Source organism: Scyliorhinus canicula, chromosome 20 (assembly GCF_902713615.1).
Source record: "Scyliorhinus canicula chromosome 20, sScyCan1.1, whole genome shotgun sequence".
In the NCBI taxonomy this organism is placed as follows: domain Eukaryota; kingdom Metazoa; phylum Chordata; class Chondrichthyes; order Carcharhiniformes; family Scyliorhinidae; genus Scyliorhinus; species Scyliorhinus canicula.
In genome coordinates, this window is record NC_052165.1 from 91996764 (window position 1) to 92020903 (window position 24140).

A 24140-nucleotide genomic window follows, 5' to 3' on the forward strand; every position below is an offset into this window, starting at 1 on the left:
GACTCCAGATTTATAAGTAAAAACATTAACAAACTATTTATTAATAACAAGAGGAAAAGATGAATATATGAAAAGTAATAACAGAACAATGGTCTAACAATCGGCCTAATCTCAAATCCACGTCCCATCCTCCACCCACCCATACACACACAAGACAGACACACACGGCGGGAATGGGGGGGAAAGGTTTAAACTGAAACAGGATTAATAATTATGAGATTGTTCTTTGCTGCCGATGTACTCTTTGTACTCAGCGATCTCCTGATCATGTATCCAATCAGAAACTGGAGGTTGTAGAAAGCTCTCTAAATCAGCAGGCAGAGAGAGAGAGATTCAAAGCTGCCTGGTGCCTGGATATCTTCACAGCGCACACCCTAAACCATGCGGCCCGCCAAAGGTCTTTATGCGGCCAACCAAGTCATTAAAAAAAACATTTTATTATTTTTTTTAAAAGTTTTTTTTTTATTTTTAATTTTTTTTTAAGGTTAATGGGGGGGCTGTTGGGTTACTTACTGGTATAGGGTGAATACGTTGACTTGAGTAGGGTGATCATTGCTCAGCACAACGTCGAGGGCCGAATGGCCTGTTCTGTGCTGTACTGTTCTATGTTCTATATGAGGCCCCCAGAATCATAACCGGGTGAAGTAATTATTTTACTTAATATACTATGCGGCCCTTTAAAATTGTTAATTTCTGAATGTGGCCCTTGTACGGAAAAGTTTGCCCACCCCTGCCCTAAACAATCTGGCACTCTTCACAAGATCCGCCTTCCATCTGGAACTTTCTGTCTGGCCCCCACCAATCACAGACCCCAATAGGAAATGGTACATTTCCTGATTGGCTGCTTGCCAAGTCTATCAAATCATCATCACCGGTTCTGCCTCAGAATCGGAAGGGGATGTCTCGGCCTGGTCTATCACGATCGGCATTCCAACTCTGCCCAAAATCTATAAAACAGAAAACCCAGATGGTGTAGTGAGGCTGTAGCAGCTTAACCAGAAGACAGGCAGCAGGGAGGGGGGTACAACAGTACCTTAACAATACCTCTCTCTCTGTTGTCGTGCTGTTCAGCTTCGGGTAACACGGACTGCAACACGATGCAGTTACCTGTCAAGTAGACACTAAACGTGGGCGTTGGTTCAATAAGATTTATTGAACTTCAGTAACGAAGCACACAGCTGCCTGTGGGTTGACTCTCTGCTACTCTCAGTAAACTAACACTAACTATCTAGACCAGGCTAGCTCTGAACCACGTGTAGAAGATGTTGAATGATTTGTACACCCTGACTGTCACTACAGTTGTCACCAGTGGAAAGAGGTGGTGCTGATGTTTTTTGTGTTTTGTAGGTGGAAGCCCCCCTCTGGTGTTCTGTCTGGTGATTGGTTGTGTTCTTTCCTGTATGTTGACTGGCTCACCTGGGTGCCTGTCACTGCCTGCTCTTACATCATGATGTGCGTGGGTGACTATTATGACAGCTGTCTCATCTCTCGCGCTGACTTACTCTCTCTTTGTCTATCTTTCTCTCATCTCACTCTTGCTCTCGCTGTCTCTATCTCTCGCTGTCTCTATCTCTCCCTGTCTCTATCTCTCCCTGTCTCTATCTCTCCCTCTCTATCTCCCGCTGCCTCTATCTCTCGCTGCCTCTATCTCTCGCTGTCTCTATCTCTCCCTGTCTCTATCTCCCGCTGCCTCTATCTCTTGCTGTCTTTATCTCTCGCTGCCTCTATCTCTCGCTGTCTCTGTCTCCCGCTGCCTCTATCTCCCGCTGCCTCTATCTCTCGCTGCCCCTATCTCTCGCTGTCTCTATCTCTCGCTGCCTCTATCTCTCGCTGTGTCTATCTCTTGCTGTCTCTGTCTGCCGCAGCCTCTAGCTCTCGTTGTCTCTATCTCTCGCAGTTTCTGTGTCTCTCTCTCGTGACTCCCTCTCTCTCTCTCTCTCTCCCCCCACCCGCCTCTCTCACACAATATTACACCCTCGGACACTCATCCTCCTCCACACTCGGTCCCTCCCACTGCCGTTACCTCCTTTATATCCTCATAGAAGAGGAAGAGAATCCGATGTTTGTTCTTCGCTTCCCACCATCCCTTCACATGGTCGTACCAGGGACCGAAGCTCACTGAAACAGAGCAAGAACAGGCACAGTAAGATCCCATTGAGATTCTCCCTGTTCCCAAAGACAAGAACAGGGACAGTATAGAGGGAGCTTTACTCTGTATCTAACCCCGTGCTGTACCTGTCCTGGGAGTGTTTGATGGGGACAGTGTAGAGGGAGCTTTACTCTGTATCTAACGCCATGCTGTACCTGTCCTGGGAATGTTTGATGGGGACAGTGTAGAGGGAGCTTTACTCTGTATCTAACCCCGTGCTGTACCTGTCCTGGGAGTGTTTGATGGGAATAGTGTAGAGTGAGCTTTACTCTGTATCTAACCCTGTGCTGTACCTGCCCTGGGAGTGTTTGATGGGGACAGTGTAGAGGGAGCTTTACTCTGTATCTAACCCCGTGCTGTACCTGTCCTGGGAGTGTTTGATGGGGACAGTGTAGAGGGAGCTTTACTCTGTATCTAACGCCGTGCTGTACCTGTACCTGGGGCTGGTTTAGCACAGGGCTAAATAGCTGGCTTTTAAAGCAGGCCAAGGCAGGCCAGCAGCACGTTTCAATTTCCGTACCAGCCTCCCCGAGCAGGTGGCAGAATGTGGCGACTAGGGGCTTTTCGCACTAACTTCATTGAAGCCTACTCATGACAATAAGCGATTTTCATTTCATTTTTCATTTCCTGGGAGTGTTTGATGCTCGGTTAAGGATTGTTGATGATATATTAACCTTTGGGTAATCTATCTCTTTACACTTTGCTCCTGATTGGGAATGGTCTGGTGGTGTGACTGTGAACAATCCATCAGTCTTCAACTTAAAGCAAACTCATTTATTGCGTAACAATTGATTAATATTGAGTTTGCACACTCCACTGAACTATAACTAGCAATCAAGTAATTTATATTAAAGTAGTAACTAATTGAAACTAAACGTGCTAAACTATGTTGTGAAGGATCTATCACACTCAATCTCGTCGCTCCTGGTTGGCAGAGGCCGAGATCCTCTCAGTGTTGTTATTGATAGTGCGATGCAATGCTGCCCTCTAGTGGGCAGTGTTACACTGAGATGTAATAATTAACCCTTTTCGCTGTCTACATATATACACATCATTACAGTTGATGTGCGGAGGAAACCCACCTTGTCCGTGCAGGAATTTTTGGAAGAATTCCAGCCAGTATCCCGGTTCCGGCATTGTGTTGTCCATCCGAAGGTAATGGAAATACGACACAAGATTATCTTTAGCGTTTCGAGCCACTACTATGGTCTGGGAAGAGGAAACACAAATCCATTAGGGAGTCCTCACTCTTCCCTCTGACCTGTCTCAGTGAGGGGGGAGGTGAGGGAGTCTCACAGTTTGGGGACTGAGGGAGGGGGGAGTGAGGGAGTCCCACAGTTTGGGGACTGAGGGAGGGGGAGGTGAGGGAGTCCCACAGTTTGGGGACTGAGGGAGGGGGGAGTGAGGGAGTCCCACAGTTTGGGGACTGAGGGAGGGGGGAGTGAGGGAGGGGGAGTGAGGTAGTCCCACAGTTTGGGGACTGAGGGAGGGGGGAGGTGAGGGAGTCCCACAGTTTGGGGACTGAGGGAGGGGGGAGTGAGGGAGTCCCACAGTTTGGGGACTGAGGGAGGGGGGAGGTGAGGGAGTCCCACAGTTTGGGGACTGAGGGAGGGGGGAGTGAGGGAGTCTCACAGTTTGGGGACTGAGGGAGGGGGGAGGTGAGGGATTCTCACAGTTTGGAGACTGAGGGAGGGGGGAGTGAGGGAGGGGGAGTGAGGTACTCCCACAGTTTGGAGACTGAGGGAGGGAGGTGTGAGGGAGTGTTGAACAGGTTGAGGGATGAGGGGTTTACGGGGTCGATGGGGGTGATTGGGGGGGGAGGGGGTGAGCGATGTGTCCCGGGTCCCTACCTTACAGTCCTGCTCCCAGAAGGATTTGGGAACCAGTTGGATCGGGAGGTGAGTTTTAATCACCCTCGGAGACGCCATTTTCTCAATCAGTTCAATACCTGCGAGATGGAGATGTTACAGCATTCCGCTCAAATAATCCTGCTCACATTGTAGACACCACTCTCCTCAGGGCGCACTCCTCCATGAGCACTGACTCTCCCCGGGGTACGGGTCCCCCCCCCCATGGGCACCGACTCTCCCCGGGGTACGAATCCCTCCCCACGGCCACCGACTCTCCCCGGGGTACGGGACCCTCCCCACGGGCACCGACTCTCCCCGGGGTACGGGTCCCCCTCCCCACGGGCACCGACTCTCCCCGGGGTACGGGACCCTCCCCACGGGCACCGACTCTCCCCGGGGTACGGGTCCCCCTCCCCACGGGCACCGACTCTCCCCGGGGTACGGGACCCCCCCACGGGCACCGACTCTCCCCGGGGTACGGGACCCTCCCCACGGGCACCGAGTCTCCCCGGGGTACGGGTCCCTCCCCACGGGCACCGACTCTCCCCGGGGTACGGGACCCTCCCCACGGGCACCGACTCTCCCCGGGGTACGGGACCCTCCCCACGGGCACCGACTCTCCCCGGGGTACGGGACCCTCCCCACGGGCACCGACTCTCCCCGGGGTACGGGACCCTCCCCACGGGCACCGACTCTCCCCGGGGTACGGGTACCCCTCCCCACGGGCACCGACTCTCCCCGGGGTAAGGGTCCCCCTCCCCACGGGCACCGACTCTCCCCGGGGTACGGGTCCCTCCCCCCACGGGCACCGACTCCCCGGGGTACGGGTCCCCCCCCCCACAGGGCACCGACTCTCCCCGGGGTACGGGTCCCCTCCCCCACGGGCACCGACTCTCCCCGGGGTACGGGTCCCCTCCCCCACGGGCACCGACTCTCCCCGGGGTATGGGTCCCTCCCCCCACGGGCACCGACTCTCCCCGGGGTACGGGTCCCTCCCCACGGGCACCGACTCTCCCCGGGGTACGGGGGGAAACATCCTCTCAGCATTCGCCGTGTCGAGCCCCCCCTCTCATTCTTCTAAACTCCAATGGGTGTGTCGCCCCAACCTGCCCAAACCTCACAAGACAAATACCCCCCCCCCCCCCCCATCCCAGGCATCACCCCGGGGAACCTCCTCTGAACTGCCTCCGACACCAGTCTCTCTCTCCGTGAGTAAGGAGATCCAAATCGTAAGCAGTACTCCAGCTGCAGAAACACCAACAGTTGGAGCAAAACTTCCCAACTTTTACAGCCCAACCACCGCCCCCCCCCCCTCCCCCACCTCCCCACCTCCCCGAGATAAAGGGTCTCACCAGGTGGCCCCTCATCCTCAAAAAATTCGAGGTAGGGGATTCGTTCATAGACTGGAGCTCGTTTACACATCTTCACATCACCGTTCTGATTGATCAGATCCACAATTTCCTGCATCCATGTTGTCCCTGTGGAGAGAGGGAGAGAGAGTGAGAGAGAGGGAGAGAAAGAGAGAGAGACAGAGAGAGAGAGAGAGAGAGAGAGACAGAGAGAGACAGAGTGAGAGACAGAGAGAGAGACGAACAAAGAGAGTGTGAGAGAGAATGTGACAGTGAGAGAGGAACAGAGAGAGTGTGAGAGAGAATGTGACAGAGTGAGAGTGGAACAGAGAGAGTGTGACAGAGAGAGAGAGGAACAGAGAGAGAGAGGAACAGAGAGTGTGAGAGAGTGTGACAGAGAGAGAGAGGAACAGAGACATGTGACAGTGAGAGAGGAACAGAGAGAGTGTGAGAGAGTGTGAGAGAGAGAGAGAACAGAGAGAGTGAGAGAGAGAGAGAGGAACAGAGAGAGGAGTGACAGAGAGAGAGAGGAACAGAGAGAGTGTGAGAGAGTGTGACAGAGAGAGAGAGGAACAGAGAGAGTGTGAGAGAGTGTGACAGAGAGAGAGACAAACAAGAGAGTGTGAGAGAGAGTGTGACAGAGAGAGAGAGAGGAACAGAGAGAGTGAGAGAGAGAGGGGCATAGTGTAGGTTAGATGGCCTTTAGATTTTTTCCATGTCGGTGCAACATCGAGGGCCGAAGGGCCTGTACTGCGCTGTATCGTTCTATGTTCTATGAGAGCGTGACAGAGAGAGAGAGAGGAACAGAGACAGTGAGAGAGAGAGTGTGACAGAGAGAGAGGAACAGAGAGAGTGTGAGAGAGAGAGAGGAACAGAGAGAGTGTGAGAGAGTGTGACAGAGAGAGAGAGGAACAGAGACATGTGAAAGTGAGATGGGAACAGAGAGAGTGAGAGGGGAACAGAGAGAGTGGGTGAGATTGTCAGAGAGATGGAGGAACAGAGTTAGAGTGAGAGACACACAGAGACTTTAAACATCCCCATGAGTGGTCGAGAGAATCAAATTCACACAGTTTCCAGCAGCGCTCCTCAAATGGTGTCCCCCATCGTAATGCCTGGACTCTCCCAACCCACCGTCAGGCCTGGGCCCTTAGCTTCCACCATGAGGCCTGGGCCACCACTCCACCATGAGGCCTGGGCCCTCATCCTGCACAGTGAGGCCTGGGCCCTCATCCTGCACAGTGATCCCTGGGCCCTCATCCTGCACAGTGAGGCCTCGGCCCTCATCCTCCACAGTAAGGCTTGGGCCCTCATCCTGCACAGAGGCCTGGGCCCTCATCCTCCACAGTAAGGCCTGGGCCCTCATCCTGCACAGAGGCCTGAGCCCTCATCCTGCACAGTGATCCCTGGGCCCTCATCCTGCACAGTGAGGCCTGGGCCCACATCCTGCACAGTAAGGCCTGGGCCCACATCCTGCACAGAGGCCTGAGCCCTCATCCTGCACAGTGAGGCCTGGGCCCTCATCCTGCACAGAGGCCTGAGCCCTCATCCTGCACAGTGAGGCCTGGGCCCTCATCCTGCACAGTGAGGCCTGGGCCCTCATCCAGCACAGTGATCCCTGGGCCCTCATCCTGCACAGTGAGGCCTGGGCCCTCATCCTCCGCAATGAGGCCTGGGCCCTCATCCTGCACAGAGGCCTGGGCCCTCGTCCTGCACAGAGAGGCCTGGGCCCACATCCTGCACAGTGATGCCTGGGACCTTGTCCTGCACAGAGGCCTGGGCCCTCGTCCAGCACAGTGAGGCCCAGGCACTCTCTCTCCACTGTGAGGCCTGGGCCCTCGCCCTTCACCGTGAGGCCTGGGCCCTCGCTCACCGTGAGGCTTGCGCTCCTCTCCCTCCACTGTGAGGCCTGGGCCCTTTCCATCCACTGTGTGACTGTGCCTCTCTCCCCACCGTGAGGCCTGGGCCCTCTCCCCCCACTGTGAGGCCTGTTCTCCACTCACCTGATTTGGGGTAGGTGGCGATGAGCAGGTCATCGGGCTTGGCCTGGAAGTTTTTCACCGTCTCCCAGTTATCAGCCACCCAGTCGGGTAAGGGGACATCTTCCAGCAGTTTGAGCTGCGGCCTCCTGACTGTATCGTCTCGCAGCTCCGGATGATAGTCCAGCTCCATCTCCAGGATCCTGAAACTGGGCAGCACCATGGTCAATTCATTCAGGATGAGGGTGGGTCAGTAAATTTGCAGATGATACGAAGATTGGTGGAGTTGTGGATAGTGAGGAGGGCTGTTGTCGGCTGCAAAGAGACATCGATCGGATGCAGAGCTGGGCTGAGAAGTGGCAGATGGAGTTTAACCCTGAAAAGTGTGAGGTTGTCCATTTTGGAAGGACAAATATGAATGCGGAACACAGGGTTAACGGTAGGGTTCTTGGCAATGTAGAGTAGCAGAGAGATCTTGGGGTCTATGTTCATAGATCTTTGAAAGTTGCCACTCAAGTGGATTGAGCTGTGAAGAAGGCCAATGGTGTGTTAGTGTGTTCATTAGCAGAGGGATTGAATTTAAGAGCCGTGAGGTGATCATGCAGCTGTACAAAACCTTGGTAAGGCCACATTTGGAGTAGTGTGTGCAGTTCTGGTCACCTCATTTTAGGAAAGATGTGGAAGCTTTGGAAAAGGTGCAAAGGAGATTTACCAGGATGCTGCCTGGAATGGAGAGTAGGTCTTACGAGGAAAGGTTGAGGGTGCTAGGCCTTTTCTCATTAGAACGGAGAAGGATGAGGGGTGACTTGATAGAGGTTATTAAGATGATCAGGGGAATAGATAGAGTAGACAGTCAGAGACTTTTTCCCCGGGTAGAACAAACCATTACAAGGGGACCTAAATTTAAGGTACATGGTGGAAGATATAGGGCAGATGTCAGAGGTAGGTTCTTTACCCAGAGAGTAGTGGGGGCATGGAATGCACTGCCTGTGGAAGTAGTTGAGTCGGAAACGTTAGGGACCATCAAGCGGCTATTGGATAGGTACATGGATTAGGGTAGAATAATGGAGTGTAGATTAATTTGTTCTTAAGGGCAGCACGGTAGCATTGTGGATAGCACAATTGCTTCACAGCTCCAGGATCCCAGGTTCGATTCCGGCTTGGGTCACTGTCTGTGCGGAGTCTGCACATCCTCCCCGTGACTGCGTGGGTTTCCTCCGGGTGCTCCGGTTTCCTCCCACAGTCCAAAGATGTGCAGGTTGGGTGGATTGGCCATGATAAATTGCCTTAGTGTCCAAAATTCTATGATCTATGATTAACCTAGGACAAAAGTTTGGCACAACATCGTGGGCCGAAGGGCCTGTTCTGTGCTGTATTTCTCTATGTTCTATGTTCTATGTCCTTACCTTATTGAATCTCAGTCAGTTTAATCTTTGAGCTGTGAATTGGGTTTAACTTTGAGGAGGAGTTTGTCACCAATCGAGGAGACAGATTGCAAGTGTTGACAGGACTGGAACCAGTTTCATTCCTTCGCCTTCTCTCTGGGCAAGGGGCCCGGTTCAGAGATAGAGAGAGAGAAATGAAAATCGCTTATCGTCACAAGTAGGCTTCAAATGAAGTTACTGTGAAAAGACACAGAGACCAGAATGAGAGGCACAGAAAGAGACAGAGAGAGACAGACAGAGCGAAAGAGAGATTGTAAGAGATAGATAGAGACTGTGAGAGAGAGAGAGAGACAGAGCAAAAGAGACATTGTGAGAGACAGATAGAGACAGATAGAGACTGAAAGAGACAGAGAGACAGACGGAGGGAAAGAGAGATTGTGAGAGATAGAGACTGAGAGAAAGAAAAAAAGAGACAGAGACAGACAGAGAGAGAAAAGAGAGAGACACAGAGCGACAGAGAAAGACAGAGAGAGAGATGGAGAGAGAGAGAGAGAGAGAGAGAGAGATATGTTGAGACAGAGAGAGCGATGTAGACACAGTGAGAGAGCGATGTAGAGACAGAGAGAGAGAGAGCGATGTAGACACAGTGAGAGAGCGATGTAGAGACAGAGAGAGAGAGAGCGGGGTAGGGACAGAGAGAGAGCGATGTAGAGACAGAGAGAGAGACAGTGATGTAGAGACAAAGAGAGCGATGTAGACACAGTGAGCGAGCGATGTAGAGACAGAGAGAGAGAGAGCGCGGTAGGGACTAGAGAAAGAGCTCCTGCTCTTACCTTGTTTTCTCTCCAAGTCTCCAATGGTTGATGTCATCCAGGTTTATCGGATGGGATGTGCAAATATATGAAGTAGATGATGATGTGGCTCTGCCCAAGGCAGTCGTGTGTTAGACTCTCGGGGAGAATTTGGGTGAGGTCAGAGCTCCAGGCCTAATCTGTAACCTGTTCTGATGTAGTTCTAATAAACAAGTGTTCAACAGATCCCCCAATATGTCTGCAGTCTACCCCACCCCGAGACCCCAAGATAAAAGGACCCAATTATATACCGTGGTGGCAGCGTTGCAGACGCCGAGGTAAGAGACACATTGGTGCTTTATCGAAGGAATCACTGTGAAGAAACACGTGAAAGCAGCTCGGGAAATCTGGGCGGTTGAAGGAGGCGCACTGGAGAGAGAGGAATGATGGAGGAACTTCATGGTCAGGCCGTGTCCTTGCCCCAGCCCCCTGACTGTCTCGAGGGGCAGCAGGGAGGTCTGCAGTGGGAGTTATGGTAACGCCATTATCTCCAGTACACACAGATATTTAAGGTTGCTGCAAACCAGATTTGAGTTGATGGCTGGTTGGGGTTTCCCGCTGAAGGGGAACGAGACGCTGGCAGGATGTCCGACTGCTTCACGGCAGGCGGGAGGAAAGCGTCAATTTAGCCCCCATTGCGACGGGAAGTGTGGGAAATACTCAGCACGTCTGTCCGCCTCTGTGGGGTGAGAAACCGCGCTCAGTGACGCCTGTCTCTCACCCCCTTCCCCCTCCCCCACCAGACCAAACACAGATCATAGACCAGAAATGTTGACTCTCTGTCTCCCTCTCCACAGATGCTGCCTGGCCCGCTGGGATTTCCGGGGAGCTGCCGTGGATATTTCAGACTTCCAGCATCTGGAGTAATTCCCTCGTACATGCTCCGTCCATGTCGATCTCAGGGTGGTTCTCGTTATAAATCAAGACGGCAAAATAACTATCACTCAAAGGAAAAAGTCAACTTTTCCAGTCGACTTTTGATGCTGAACTTTCACTGGAAGGTTTTGCCATTTTTAAAGTTGGGATGAAATGGAGTGATACCCCGATAGAATATGTCACAGCTAATTCAAGACATTCTCATCTGTCAATAGGATTGTTGTTTGCGGTGCTTGAGAGCTTCAGCCATTTTGGAAACTGCCATCTGGATGTTGCACAGCTCCAGCTGCAAAGGAACAGGGATTTATTACTAATAACATGAATAACCGAGTTGGCTGTGATAGCCTGATCAAACCGTGGCTGGAACGATAATCTTACGGATATCTCAGGGTTTGATGGGCTTTCGAAAATAGAGCACGAAAGTCAGGAGGTTTTGTCAAAACTGCCAAAAAGGGGTGAGGCCCCAGTAACACTTATTTCCGCTTGGGACATTTGAAGGATGTGTGGGGGCCTGGGTGAGGGAGCTTGGGAGGGCAAAGTAGGTGCCTGGGAGCAGCAGAAGCACAGAGGCAATTAATGTCTCCCCCAGGTCCCCTCAGAGCCCTCCACTCTATCCCCAGGAGATATCTGTACACTGACTGGTGTCTCTCAGTCCCCCCCTCTCTCTCAGGGAGATATCTGTACACTGACTGGTGTCTCTCAGTCCCCCCCTCTCTCTCAGGGAGATATCTGTACACTGACTGGGGTCTCTCAGTCCCCCCTCTCTCTCAGGGAGATATCTGTACACTGACTGGGGTCTCTCAGTCCCCCCTCTCTCTCAGTGAGATATCTGTACACTGACTGGTGTCTCTCAGTCCCCCCTCTCTCTCAGGGAGATATCTGTACACTGACTGGTGTCTCTCAGTCCCCTCTCTCTCAGGGAGATATCTGTACACTTACTGGTCTCTCTCAGTCCCCCCTCGCTCTCAGGGAGATATCTGTACACTGACTGGTGTCTCTCAGTCCCCAATCTCTCTCTCTCAGGGAGATATCTGTACACTGACTGGTGTCTCTCAGTCCCCTCTCTCTCAGGGAGATATCTGTACACGGACTGGTGTCTCTCAGTCCCCTCTCTCTCTCAGGGAGATATCTGTACACTGACTGGTGTCTCTCAGTCCTCTCTCTCTCAGGGAGATATCTGTACACTGACTGGTGTCTCTCAGTCCTCTCTCTGTCTCAGGGAGATATCGGTACACTGACTGGTGTCTCTCAGTCCCCTCTAACTCTCAGGGAGATATCTGTACACTGACTGGTGTCTCTCAGTCCCCTCTCGCTCTCAGGGAGATATCTGTACACTGACTGGTGTCTCTCAGTCCTCGCTCTCTCTCAGGGAGATATCTGTACACTGACTGGTGTCTCTCAGTCCCTCTCTCTCTCAAGGAGATATCTGTACACTGACTGGTGTCTCTCAGTCCCTCTCTCTCTCAGGGAGATATCTGTACACTGAACTGGTGTCTCTCAGTCCCTCTCTCTCTCAGGGAGATATCTGTACACTGACTGGTGTCTCTCAGTCCCCTCTCTCTCTCAGGGAGATATCTGTACACTGACTGGTGTCTCTCAGTCCCCCTCTCTCTCAGGGAGATATCTGTACACTGACTGGTGTCTCTCAGTCCCCTCTCTCTCTCAGGGAGATATCTGTACACTGACTGGTGTCTCTCAGTCCCCCTCTCTCTCAGGGAGATATCTGTACACTGACTGGTGTCTCTCAGTCCCTCTCTCTCTCAGGGAGATATCTGTACACTGACTGGTGTCTCTCAGTCCCTCTCTCTCTCAGGGAGATATCTGTACACTGACTGGTGTCTCTCAGTCCCCTCTCTCTCTCAGGGAGATATCTGTACACTGACTGGTGTCTCTCAGTCCCCTCTCTCTCTCAGGGAGATATCTGTACACTGACTGGTGTCTCTCAGTCCCCTCTCTCTCTCAGGGAGATATCTGTACACTGACTGGTGTCTCTCAGTCCCCTCTCTCTCTCAGGGAGATATCTGTACACTGACTGGTGTCTCTCAGTCCCTCTCTCTCTCAGGGAGATATCTGTACACTGACTGGTGTCTCTCAGTCCCTCTCTCTCTCAGGGAGATATCTGTACACTGACTGGTGTCTCTCAGTCCCCTCTCTCTCAGGGAGATATCTGTACACTGACTGGTGTCTCTCAGTCCCCTCTCTCTCTCAGGGAGATATCTGTACACTGACTGGTGTCTCTCAGTCCTCTCTCTCTCAGGGAGATATCTGTACACTGACTGGTGTCTCTCAGTCCCCTCTCTCTCTCAGGGAGATATCTGTACACTGACTGGTGTCTCTCAGTCCCCTCTCTCTCTCAGGGAGATATCTGTACACTGACTGGTGTCTCTCAGTCCCCTCTCTCTCTCAGGGAGATATCTGTACACTGACTGGTGTCTCTCAGTCCCCTCTCTCTCTCAGGGAGATATCTGTACACTGACTGGTGTCTCTCAGTCCCCTCTCTCTCTCAGGGAGATATCTGTACACTGACTGGTGTCTCTCAGTCCCCTCTCTCTCTCAGGGAGATATCTGTACACTGACTGGTGTCTCTCAGTCCCCTCTCTCTCTCAGGGAGATATCTGTACACTGACTGGTGTCTCTCAGTCCCTCTCTCTCTCAGGGAGATATCTGTACACTGACTGGTGTCTCTCAGTCCCCTCTCTCTCTCAGGGAGATATCTGTACACTGACTGGTGTCTCTCAGTCCCCTCTCTCTCTCAGGGAGATATCTGTACACTGACTGGTGTCTCTCAGTCCCCTCTCTCTCTCAGGGAGATATCTGTACACTGACTGGTGTCTCTCAGTCCCTCTCTCTCTCAGGGAGATATCTGTACACTGACTGGTGTCTCTCAGTCCCCTCTCTCTCTCAGGGAGATATCTGTACACTGACTGGTGTCTCTCAGTCCCTCTCTCTCTCAGGGAGATATCTGTACACTGACTGGTGTCTCTCAGTCCTCTCTCTCTCAGGGAGATATCTGTACACTGACTGGTGTCTCTCAGTCCCCTCTCTCTCTCAGGGAGATATCTGTACACTGACTGGTGTCTCTCAGTCCCCTCTCTCTCAGGGAGATATCTGTACACTGACTGGTGTCTCTCAGTCCCCTCTCTCTCTCAGGGAGATATCTGTACACTGACTGGTGTCTCTCAGTCCCCTCTCTCTCAGGGAGATATCTGTACACTGACTGGTGTCTCTCAGTCCCCTCTCTCTCTCAGGGAGATATCTGTACACTGACTGGTGTCTCTCAGTCCCCTCTCTCTCTCAGGGAGATATCTGTACACTGACTGGTGTCTCTCAGTCCCCTATCTCTCTCAGGGAGATATCTGTACACTGACTGGTGTCTCTCAGTCCCCTCTCTCTCTCAGGGAGATATCTGTACACTGACTGGTGTCTCTCAGTCCCCCTCTCTCTCAGGGAGATATCTGTACACTGACTGGTGTCTCTCAGTCCCCTCTCTCTCTCAGGGAGATATCTGTACACTGACTGGTGTCTCTCGGTCCCCCCTCTCTCTCAGGGAGATATCTGTACACTGAGTGGTGTCTCTCAGTCCCCTCTCTCTCAGGGAGATATCTGTACACTGACTGGTGTCTCTCTGTCCCTCTCTCTCTCAGGGAGATATCTGTCCACTGACTGGTGTCTCTCAGTCCCCTCTCTCTCTCATGGAGATATCTGTACACTGACTGGTGTCTCTCAGTCCCCTCTCCCTCTCAGGGAGATATCTGTACACTGACTGGTGTCTCTCAGTCCCCTCTCTCTCTCTCAGGGAGATATCTGTACACTGACTGGTGTCTCTCAGTCCCCTCTCTCTCTCTCAGGGAGATATCTGTACACTGACTGGTGTCTCTCAGTCCCCTCTCTCTCAGGGAGATATTTGTACACTGACTGGTGTCTCGCAGTCCCCTGACTCGCTCTCTCAGGGAGATATCTGTACACTGACTGGTGTCTCTCTGTCCCCTTGCTCTCTCAGGGAGATATCTGTACACTGACTGGTGTCTCTCATTCCTCTCTCTCTCAGGGAGATATCTGCACACTGACTGGTTTCTCTCAGTCCCCTCTCACTCTGAGGAGATATCTGTACACTGACTGGTGTCTCTCAGTCCCCTCTCTCTCAGGGAGATATCTGTACACTGACTGGTGTCTCTCATTCCTCTCTCTCTCAGGGAGATATCTGCACACTGACTGGTTTCTCTCAGTCCCCTCTCTCTCAGGGAGATATCTGTACACTAACTTGTGTCTCTCAGTCCTCTCGCTCTCTCAGGGAGATATCTGTACACTGACTGGTGTCTCTCAGTCCTCCCTCTCTCTCAGGGAGATATCTGTACACTGACTTGTGTCTCTCAGTCCCCTCTCTCTCAGGGAGATATCTGTACACTGACTGGTGTCTCTCAGTCCCCTCTCTCTCTCAGGGAGATATCTGTACACTGACTGGTGTCTCTCAGTCCCCTCTCTCTCTCAGGGAGATATCTGTACACTGACTGGTGTCTCTCAGTCCCCTCTCTCTTCAGGGAGATATCTGTACACTGACTGGTGTCTCTCAGTCCCCTGACGCGCTCTCTCAGGGAGATATCTGTACACTGACTGTTGTCTCTCAGTCGCCTATCTCTCTCAGGGAGATATCTGTACACTGACTGGTGTCTCTCAGTCCCCTCTCTCTCTCAGGGAGATATCTGTACACTGACTGGTGTCTCTCAGTCCTCTCTCTCTCTCAGGGAGATATCTGTACACTGACTGGTGTCTCTCAGTCCCCGCTCTCTCTCAGGGAGATATCTGTACACTGACTGGTGTCTCTCAGTCCCTCTCTCTCTCAGGGAGATATCTGTACACTGACTGGTGTCTCTCAGTCCCCTCTCTCTCTCAGGGAGATATCTGTACACTGACTGGTGTCTCTCAGTCCCCTCTCTTTCAGGGAGATATCTGTACACTGACTGGTGTCTCTCAGTCCCCTGACGCGCTCTCTCAGGGAGATATCTGTACACTGACTGTTGTCTCTCAGTCCCCTATCTCTCTCAGGGAGATATCTGTACACTGACTGGTGTCTCTCAGTCCCCTCTCTCTCTCAGGGAGATATCTGTACACTGACTGGTGTCTCTCAGTCCTCTCTCTCTCTCAGGGAGATATCTGTACACTGACTGGTGTCTCTCAGTCCCCGCTCTCTCTCAGGGAGATATCTGTACACTGACTGGTGTCTCTCAGTCCTCTCTCTCTCAGGGAGATATCTGTACACTGACTGGTGTCTCTCAGTCCCCTCTCTCTCTCAGGGAGATATCTGTACACTGACTGGTGTCTCTCAGTCCCCTTCTCTCTCAGGGAGATATTTGTACACTGACTGGTGTCTCGCAGTCCCCTGACTTGCTCTCTCAGGGAGATATCTGTACACTGACTGGTGTCTCTCTGTCCCCTTGCTCTCTCAGGGAAATATCTGTACACTGACTGGTGTCTCTCATTCCTCTCTCTCTCAGGGAGATATCTGCACACTGACTGGTTTCTCTCAGTCCCCTCTCACTCTGAGGGAGATATCTGTGCACTGACTGGTGTCTCTCAGTCCCCTCTCTCTCAGGGAGATATCTGTACACTGACTTGTGTCTCTCAGTCCTCTCTCTCTCAGGGAGATATCTGTACACTGACTGGTGTCTCTCAGTCCTCCCTCTCTCTCAGGGAGATATCTGTACACTGACTTGTGTCTCTCAGTCCCCTCTCTCTCAGGGAGATATCTGTACACTGACTGGTATCTCTCAGTCCCCTCTCTCTCTCAGGGAGATATCTGTACACTGACTGGTGTCTCTCAGTCCCCTCTCTCTCTCAGGGAGATATCTGTACACTGACTGGTGTCTCTCAGTCCCCTATCTCTCTCAGGGAGATATCTGTACACTGACTGGTGTCTCTCAGTCCCCTGACTCGCTCTCTCAGGGAGATATCTGTACACTGACTGGTGTCTCTCAGTCCCCTATCTCTCTCAGGGAGATATCTGTACACTGACTGGTGTCTCTCAGTCCCCTCTCTCTCTCAGGGAGATATCTGTACACTGATTGGTGTCTCTCAGCCCCCTCTCTCTCAGGGAGATATCTGTACACTGACTGGTGTCTCTCAGTCCCCTCTCTCTCTCAGGGAGATATCTGTGCACTGACTGGTATCACTCAGTCCCCTCTCGCTCTCAGGGAGATATTTGTACACTGACTGGTGTCTCGCAGTCCCCTGACTTGCTCTCTCAGGGAGATATCTGTACACTGACTGGGGTCTCTCTGTCCCCTTGCTCTCTCAGGGAGATATCTGTACACTGACTGGTGTCTCTCATTCCTCTCTCTCTCAGGGAGATATCTGCACACTGACTGGTTTCTCTCAGTCCCCTCTCACTCTGAGGGAGATATCTGTGCACTGACTGGTGTCTCTCAGTCCCCTCTCTCTCAGGGAGATATCTGTACACTGACTTGTGTCTCTCAGTCCTCTCTCTCTCAGGGAGATATCTGTACACTGACTGGTGTCTCTCAGTCCTCCCTCTCTCTCAGGGAGATATCTGTACACTGACTGGTGTCTCTCAGTCCCCTCTCTCTCTCAGGGAGATATCTGTACACTGACTTGTGTCTCTCAGTCCCCTCTCTCTCAGTGAGATATCTGTACACTGACTGGTGTCTCTCAGTCCCCTCTCTCTCTCAGGGAGATATCTGTACACTGACTGGTGTCTCTCAGTCCCCTGACTCGCTCTCTCAGGGAGATATCTGTACACTGACTGGTGTCTCTCAGTCCCCTATCTCTCTCAGGGAGATATCTGTACACTGACTGGTGTCTCTCAGTCCCCTTGCTCTCTCAGGGAGATATCTGTACACTGACTGGTGTCTCTCATTCCTCTCTCTCTCAGGGAGATATCTGCACACTGACTGGTTTCTCTCAGTCCCCTCTCACTCTGAGGGAGATATCTGTGCACTGACTGGTGTCTCTCAGTCCCCTCTCTCTCAGGGAGATATCTGTACACTGACTTGTGTCTCTCAGTCCTCTCTCTCTCAGGGAGATATCTGTACACTGACTGGTGTCTCTCAGTCCTCCCTCTCTCTCAGGGAGATATCTGTACACTGACTGGTGTCTCTCAGTCCCCTCTCTCTCTCAGGGAGATATCTGTACACTGACTTGTGTCTCTCAGTCCCCTCTCTCTCAGTGAGATATCTGTACACTGACTGGTGTCTCTCAGTCCCCTCTCTCTCTCAGGGAGATATCTGTACACTGACTGGTGTCTCTCAGTCCCCTGACTCGCTCTCTCAGGGAGATATCTGTACACTGACTGGTGTCTCTCAGTCCCCTATCTCTCTCAGGGAGATATCTGTACACTGACTGGTGTCTCTCAGTCCCCTCTCTCTCTCAGGGAGATATCTGTACACTGATTGGTGTCTCTCAGCCCCCTCTCTCTCAGGGAGATATCTGTACACTGACTGGTGTATCTCAGTCCCCTCTCTCTCTCAGGGAGATATCTGTACACTGACTGGTGTCTCTCGGTCCCCCCTCTCTCTCAGGGAGATATCTGAACACAGAGTGGTGTCTATCAGTCCCCTCTCTCTCAGGGAGATATCTGTACACTGACTGGTGTCTCTCTGTCCCTCTCTCTCTCAGGGAGATATATGTCCACTGACTGGTGTCTCTCAGTCCCCTCTCTCTCTCATGGAGATATCTGTACACTGACTGATGTCTCTCAGTCCCCTCTCCCTCTCAGGGAGATATCTGTACACTGACTGGTGTCTCTCAGTCCCCTCTCTCTCTCTCTCAGGGAGATATCTGTACACTGACTGGTGTCTCTCAGTCCCCTCTCTCTCTCTCAGGGAGATATCTGTACACTGACTGGTGTCTCTCAGTCCCCTCTCTCTCAGGGAGATATTTGTACACTGACTGGTGTCTCGCAGTCCCCTGACTCGCTCTCTCAGGGAGATATCTGTACACTGACTGGTGTCTCTCTGTCCCCTTGCTCTCTCAGGGAGATATCTGTACACTGACTGGTGCCTCTCATTCCTCTCTCTCTCAGGGAGATATCTGCACACTGACTGGTTTCTCTCAGTCCCCTCTCACTCTGAGGGAGATATCTGTGCACTGACTGGTGTCTCTCAGTCCCCTCTCTCTCAGGGAGATATCTGTACACTGACTGGTGTCTCTCATTCCTCTCTCTCTCAGGGAGATATCTGCACACTGACTGGTTTCTCTCAGTCCCCTCTCTCTCAGGGAGATATCTGTACACTAACTTGTGTCTCTCAGTCCTCTCTCTCTCTCAGGGAGATATCTGTACACTGACTGGTGTCTCTCAGTCCTCCCTCTCTCTCAGGGAGATATCTGTACACTGACTTGTGTCTCTCAGTCCCCTCTCTCTCAGTGAGATATCTGTACACTGACTGGTGTCTCTCAGTCCCCTCTCTCTCTCTCAGGGAGATATCTGTACACTGACTGGTGTCTCTCAGTCCCCTCTCTCTCTCTCAGGGAGATATCTGTACACTGACTGGTGTCTCTCAGTCCCCTCTCTCTCAGGGAGATATCTGTACACTGACTGGTGTCTCTCAGTCCCCTGACGCGCTCTCTCAGGGAGATATCTGTACACTGACTGTTGTCTCTCAGTCCCCTATCTCTCTCAGGGAGATATCTGTACACTGACTGGTGTCTCTCAGTCCCCGCTCTCTCTCAAGGAGATATCTGTACACTGATCGGTGTCTCTCAGTCCCCTCTCTCAGGGAGATATCAGTACACTGACTGGTGTCTCTCAGTCCTCTCTCTCTCTCAGTGAGATATCTGTACACTGACTGGTGTCTCTCAGTCCCCTCTCTCTCTCAGGGAGATATCTGTAATCTGTTCAATGATGGATCAGAGTTGATGTGAAATAATGCGAGTTTGTGTTTTTGGTGATTGGAGAAGTTTATTTGCTTTATCGCTCAGAGTGGTTACAGGACGTTGCGAAACTTCAGTGAGCTGTGACCCATCTGTCTCTCATAGTGTTCATCAAAATCTTCATTCTGAGCCACTGTGAAGTGATTCTTCCAGTCTCCAACCTCACCTGTCAGAGAGAGAGAGAGTGAGTCAGAGTGAGGGAGAGAGAGAGAGTGAGTCAGAGTGACGGAGAGAGAGAGAGAGAGAGAGAGTGAGTCAGAGTGACGGAGAGAGAGAGGGACAGAGAGACAAAGAGAGAGACAGTGAGATAGAGAGAGAGAGTGAGTCAGAGTGACGGAGAGAGAGAGAGAGAGACAGAGTGAGTCAGAGTGACGGAGAGTGAGAGGGGGAGCGAGACAGACAGGGAGGGGGTGAAGGCACAAGAGAGAGAGAGACAAAGGGAGAGATTGAGATGATGAGACAGAGAAGGAGCCAGAGAGAGAGAGAGAGACAGAGAGATGTATAGACAGTAAATATTGAGAGGAATTGAGGCAGAGATACAAAGAGAGAGGGAGCGGGAGAGAGAGACAGAGAGAGAGAAAGAACCAGAGTGTGTGATGGGACAGAAGGGAGAGAGATAGTGTGAGGGAAGCAGAGAGAGGGACAGAGAGAGAGAGTGGGAAAGAGAGAGAGAGAGCGGGAAAGTGGGAGAGAGAGGGAAAGAGAGAGGGAGAGAGAGAGGGAGTGGGAAAGAGAGCGAGTGGGAAAGAGAGACGGAGAGAGAGAGAGAGTGGGAAAGAGAGAGGGAGAGAGTGGGAAAGAGAGAGGGACAGAGTGAGAAAGAGAAAGAGAGAGAGAGAGTGGGAAAGAGAGAGGGAGAGAGTGGGAAAGAGAGAGGGAGAGAGAGAGGGAGAGAGTGGGAAAGAGAGAGTGGGAAAGAGAGAGAGAGAGGGAGAGAGAGAGGTAGAGCGTGGGAAAGAGAGAGGTGGAGAGAGGGAGAGAGTGTGTCAATATATGTGGGTGTCATTCCCGTGCTGATGTGTTTGGATTTTCCTCTTCCCATCCATTCCCTCCCTGGGATCCACATTCCCCTCGCTCCCTGTTGACGGAGGCTTGGCAACTTCCTGCAGTGTCTCTGGCCAATGGTAGCCCCCCAGGATGTTGACAGTGGGGGATTCAGCGATGGTGATGTCATTGAATGTCAAGGGGAGATGGATTTGGACATGGACGGCTTCAGTGTCTGAGGAGTTGTGAATGGGGCTGAACATTGTGCAGTCAGCAGCGAACATCCCCACTTCGGACCTTACGATGGAGGGAAGGTCATTGATGAAGCAGCTTTAGGTGGTTGGGGCCGAGGACACTCATCATCGCCCCTTGATATTTGAAGGCATTCCCATCGCTGAATTCCCCCATCAACATCCTGGGGGTTCCCATTGATCAGAAACTGAACTGGACCCAGCCATATAAACACTGCGGCTCCCAGAGCAGGTCAGAGGCTGGGAATCCTGCGGAGAGTAACTCACCTCCTGACTCCCCCCCAAAGCCTGTCCACCATCTACAAGGACACAAGTCAGGAGTGTGATGGGACCCTCTCCACTTGCCAGTGTAATATTCTTGTTCCAGAACACTTGTAGCTAAAGCTATCAATGATTTATTAACCGCCAGTGATGCCCCACATCCCGTGAATGATTTAGTACAAAGGTGGGACTTACAGCTTGAGCCTTTCCTGGTGTGTGTGTGTGTGTGTGTGTGTGTGTGAGGAGAGGGGGACAGGGTCTCAGGGAGCCGCCCCGCCCCGCATGCTCTACATTGACCCTTTTCAATGGCTGGATCGTCTCTCCCAGCCCAGAATGGAGGCCGTTCATGGGGTCGGTTCAGGGGAGGCCCAATCCGGCCTACCCGGAAAGGCTGGGCCTCGGGCTGGGCCACAGCGCACAAAGGGTTTTAGATTTTGATTTGATTTATTATTGTCACATGTATTAGTATACAGTGAAAAGTATTGTTTCTTGCATGCTGTACAAACAATGCGTACGGTACATAGGGAAGGAAGGAGAGACGGCAGAATATAATGTTACAGTTACAGCAAGGTGTAGAGAAAAGATCAACTTAATACGAGGTAGGTCCATTCAAAAGTCTGATGGCAGTAGGGAAGAAGCTGTTCCTGAGTCGGTTGGTACGTGACCTCAAACTTTGGTATCTTTTTCCTGACGGAGAAGGTGGAAGAGAGTATGTCCGGGGTGCGCGGGGTCCTTAATTATGCCGCTGCCTTTCTGAGGCAGCGGGAATTAGAGACAGAATCAATGGATGGGAGACTGGTTTGCATGATGGACTGGGCTACATTCACAATGTTTTGTAGATTCCTGCCGTCTTGGACAGAGCAGGATCCATACCAAGCTGAAAGGCCATACCATACCTGGGTGAAAGGTCAATCACGAACCCTCATTTTGTTTACTCTTGACCCCTGAAACCTACCCTTGCGCATGAACCTGGAGATGTTCTGATCCATGATGTCCATCGGGACTGTGGTGTAATTGGCCATCGGATTGTCCTTCATGACCTTGAAGGAGGAAAGGTGAACGATCTTCTCAATGACGTCCTCTTCCAGAACCTTCTCCATGAACTCGGCCACCTTCAGGATCTCCCGTCTGGGATTCTATAGGATGGGAATGGACCGGAGTTAGAGACCTCATGGGTCAGTGAGAAAGGGGGGACCGAGAAACCAGAACCGGGGTCAGGGGTCAGAGAGACGGGGGGGGACTGAATAAGCAGACCAGGGGTCATGGGTCAGTGAGACAGGGGGAACCGGGAAACCAGAACCGGGGTCAGGGGTTAGTGAGACGGGGGGACTGAATAACCAAACCCGGGGTCATGGGTCACTGAGACAGGGGAACCAGGAAACCAGAACTGGGGTCAGGGGTCAGTGAGATGGGGGACCGAGCACCCAGAACTGACGTATGAAGACGGGAACGACTGGGCTTGTACTGACTGGAGTTTAGAGGAATGAGGGGGGATCTCATAGAAACATATAAAATCCTGATGGGACTGGATAGGCTTGGTGTGGGAAGAAGGTTCCCGATGTTGGAGACGTCCAGAATTAGGGGGTCACAGCCCAAGAATAAGGGGTCAGCCATTCAGGACTGAGATGAGGAAGAACCTCTTCACTCAGAGAGTTGCGAACTTGTGGCATTCTCTGCCACAGAAAGCTGCTGGGGACAGTCTGTTGGATATATTCAAGAGGGAGCTGGTGTGGCCCTATGCGGCTCGAGGGATCAAGGGGTATGTAGAGAAAGCGGGAGTGGGATACTGAATTTGCACGGTCAGCCATGATCATATTGAATGGTGGGGTAGGCTGGAAGGGCCAAATGGCCTCCTCTTGCACCAATTTTCTATGTTTCTAGATATCTGTCTATTACTGTCTGTCTCCCTCTCTCTCTCTCTCTCCTCTCCCTCTGTCTCTCTCCCTCACTCTCTCTCTCTCCTCTCCCTCTGTCTCTCTCCCTCACTCTCTCTCTCCTCTGTCTCTCTCTCTGTCACTGTCAGACTCTCTCTCTGTCTCTCTCTCTCCTCTCCCTCTGTCTCTCTCCCTCTCTCTCTCTCTCTCCTCTCCCTCTGTCTCTCTCCCTCACTCTCTCTCTCTTTCTGTCTCTCTCTCTCTGTCACTCTCAGACTCTCTCTCTCTGTCTCTCTCTCACTCTCCCCTGTGTCTGTCTCTATCTCCATCCCTATCTCTCTCTTCTGTCTCTCTCTGTCTCTCTCTCACTCTCCCCTGTGTCTGTCTCTATCTCCATCCCTATCTCTCTCTCTCTCTTGCTGTCTCTCTCTGTCTATCTCTTTCTCTGTCACTCAGATTCTGTCTCTCCCTCTCTCTGGCCCAGTGTCAATCACTCTCTTTCTTTATCCATCTCTTTCTCTCACTGTCTGTCTCTCTGTCTCCATCTATCTCTCTCTCTCTCCGTCTGTCTTTCCCTTCATCTCGATCTCTCTGGCTCTATTCCTCTCCCCCAATGTGTCTGTCTCTCCATCTGTCTCTCTCTGCTTCTGTCACTGTCTCTCTCGCAGTCATTTGCTCAATCTTTCTCTCTCTCTCTCTGTCTCTCTCCCTCACTCTCTCTCTTTCTGTCTCTCTCTCTCTGTCACTCTCAGACTCTCTCTCTCTGTCTCTCTCTCACTCTCCCCTGTGTCTGTCTCTATCTCCATCCCTATCTCTCTCTCTCTCTTTCTGTCTCTCTCTGTCTCTCTCTCACTCTCCCCTGTGTCTGATATCTCCATCCCTACCTCTCTCTCTTTCTGTCTCCATCTGTCTCTCTCTCTTCTCTCTCTTCTCTCTCTCCTTCTGTCTTTCTCTGCTTCTCTATCACTCTGGCTCTATGCCTCTCCCCCAATGTGTCTGTGTCTCCATCTGTCTCTCTCTTTCTCTCTCTGCTTCTATCACTGTCTCTCTCGCAGTCATTTGCTCAATCTCTCTCTCTCTCTCTCTCTGTATCTCTCACTCACTCTCATTCTCTCTCTCAGTCGTTCTCTCTCCCTCTGTCACACCCTCAGACACTCATCCTCCTCCACACTCGGTCCCTCCAACTGCCGTTACCTCCTTTATATCCTCATAGAAGAGGAAGAGAATCCGATGTTTGTCCTTGGCTTCCCACTATCCCTTCACATGGTCGTACCAGGAACCGCGGCTCACTGAAATAGAGCAAGAACAGGCACAGTAAGATCCCATCGAGATTCTGCCTGTTCCCAAAGACAAGAACAGGAACAGAGTAGAGGGAGCTTTACTCTGTTCTAACTCTGTGCTGTACCTGTCCTGGGAGTGTTTGATGGGGACAGAGTAGAGGGAGCTTTACT

General features: G+C 51.9%; 3 protein-coding genes across 8 annotated transcripts in view; 1 reads left to right on the plus strand and 2 right to left on the minus strand.

Annotated features, from left to right (window-relative positions):
* The window catches only part of LOC119954933 (sulfotransferase 1C2-like), a 56068-nt gene extending 46287 nt beyond the window's left edge, over window positions 1–9781 (minus strand). The window contains exons 1-6 of one of the 5 annotated variants that reach the window (XM_038780664.1): window positions 9543–9776; window positions 7349–7533; window positions 5352–5477; window positions 4000–4097; window positions 3232–3358; window positions 2024–2118 (exon numbers count right to left, since the gene is read on the minus strand). In XM_038780664.1, the coding sequence (XP_038636592.1) occupies window positions 2024–2118; window positions 3232–3358; window positions 4000–4097; window positions 5352–5477; window positions 7349–7517 (615 nt within the window). In that variant the 5' untranslated portion in view covers window positions 7518–7533; window positions 9543–9776. Of the gene's footprint in view, window positions 1–2023; window positions 2119–3231; window positions 3359–3999; window positions 4098–5351; window positions 5478–7348; window positions 7534–8730; window positions 8921–9542 lie in introns of those variants that run through there. The other 4 variants (XM_038780665.1, XM_038780662.1, XM_038780663.1 and 1 more) reach the window with 4 other exon arrangements.
* LOC119954944 (sulfotransferase 1C2-like) overlaps window positions 1–24140 on the plus strand; it is a 143751-nt gene that overhangs the window by 24006 nt on the left and 95605 nt on the right. The window lies entirely within an intron of this gene.
* The window catches only part of LOC119954930 (sulfotransferase 1C2-like), a 45850-nt gene continuing 41031 nt past the window's right edge, over window positions 19322–24140 (minus strand). The window contains exons 6-7 of one of the 2 annotated variants that reach the window (XM_038780647.1): window positions 21771–21951; window positions 19322–19485 (exon numbers count right to left, since the gene is read on the minus strand). In XM_038780647.1, the coding sequence (XP_038636575.1) occupies window positions 19373–19485; window positions 21771–21951 (294 nt within the window). In that variant the 3' untranslated portion in view covers window positions 19322–19372. The remainder of the gene's footprint in view (window positions 19486–21770; window positions 21952–24140) is intronic. The other variant, XM_038780649.1, reaches the window with a different exon arrangement.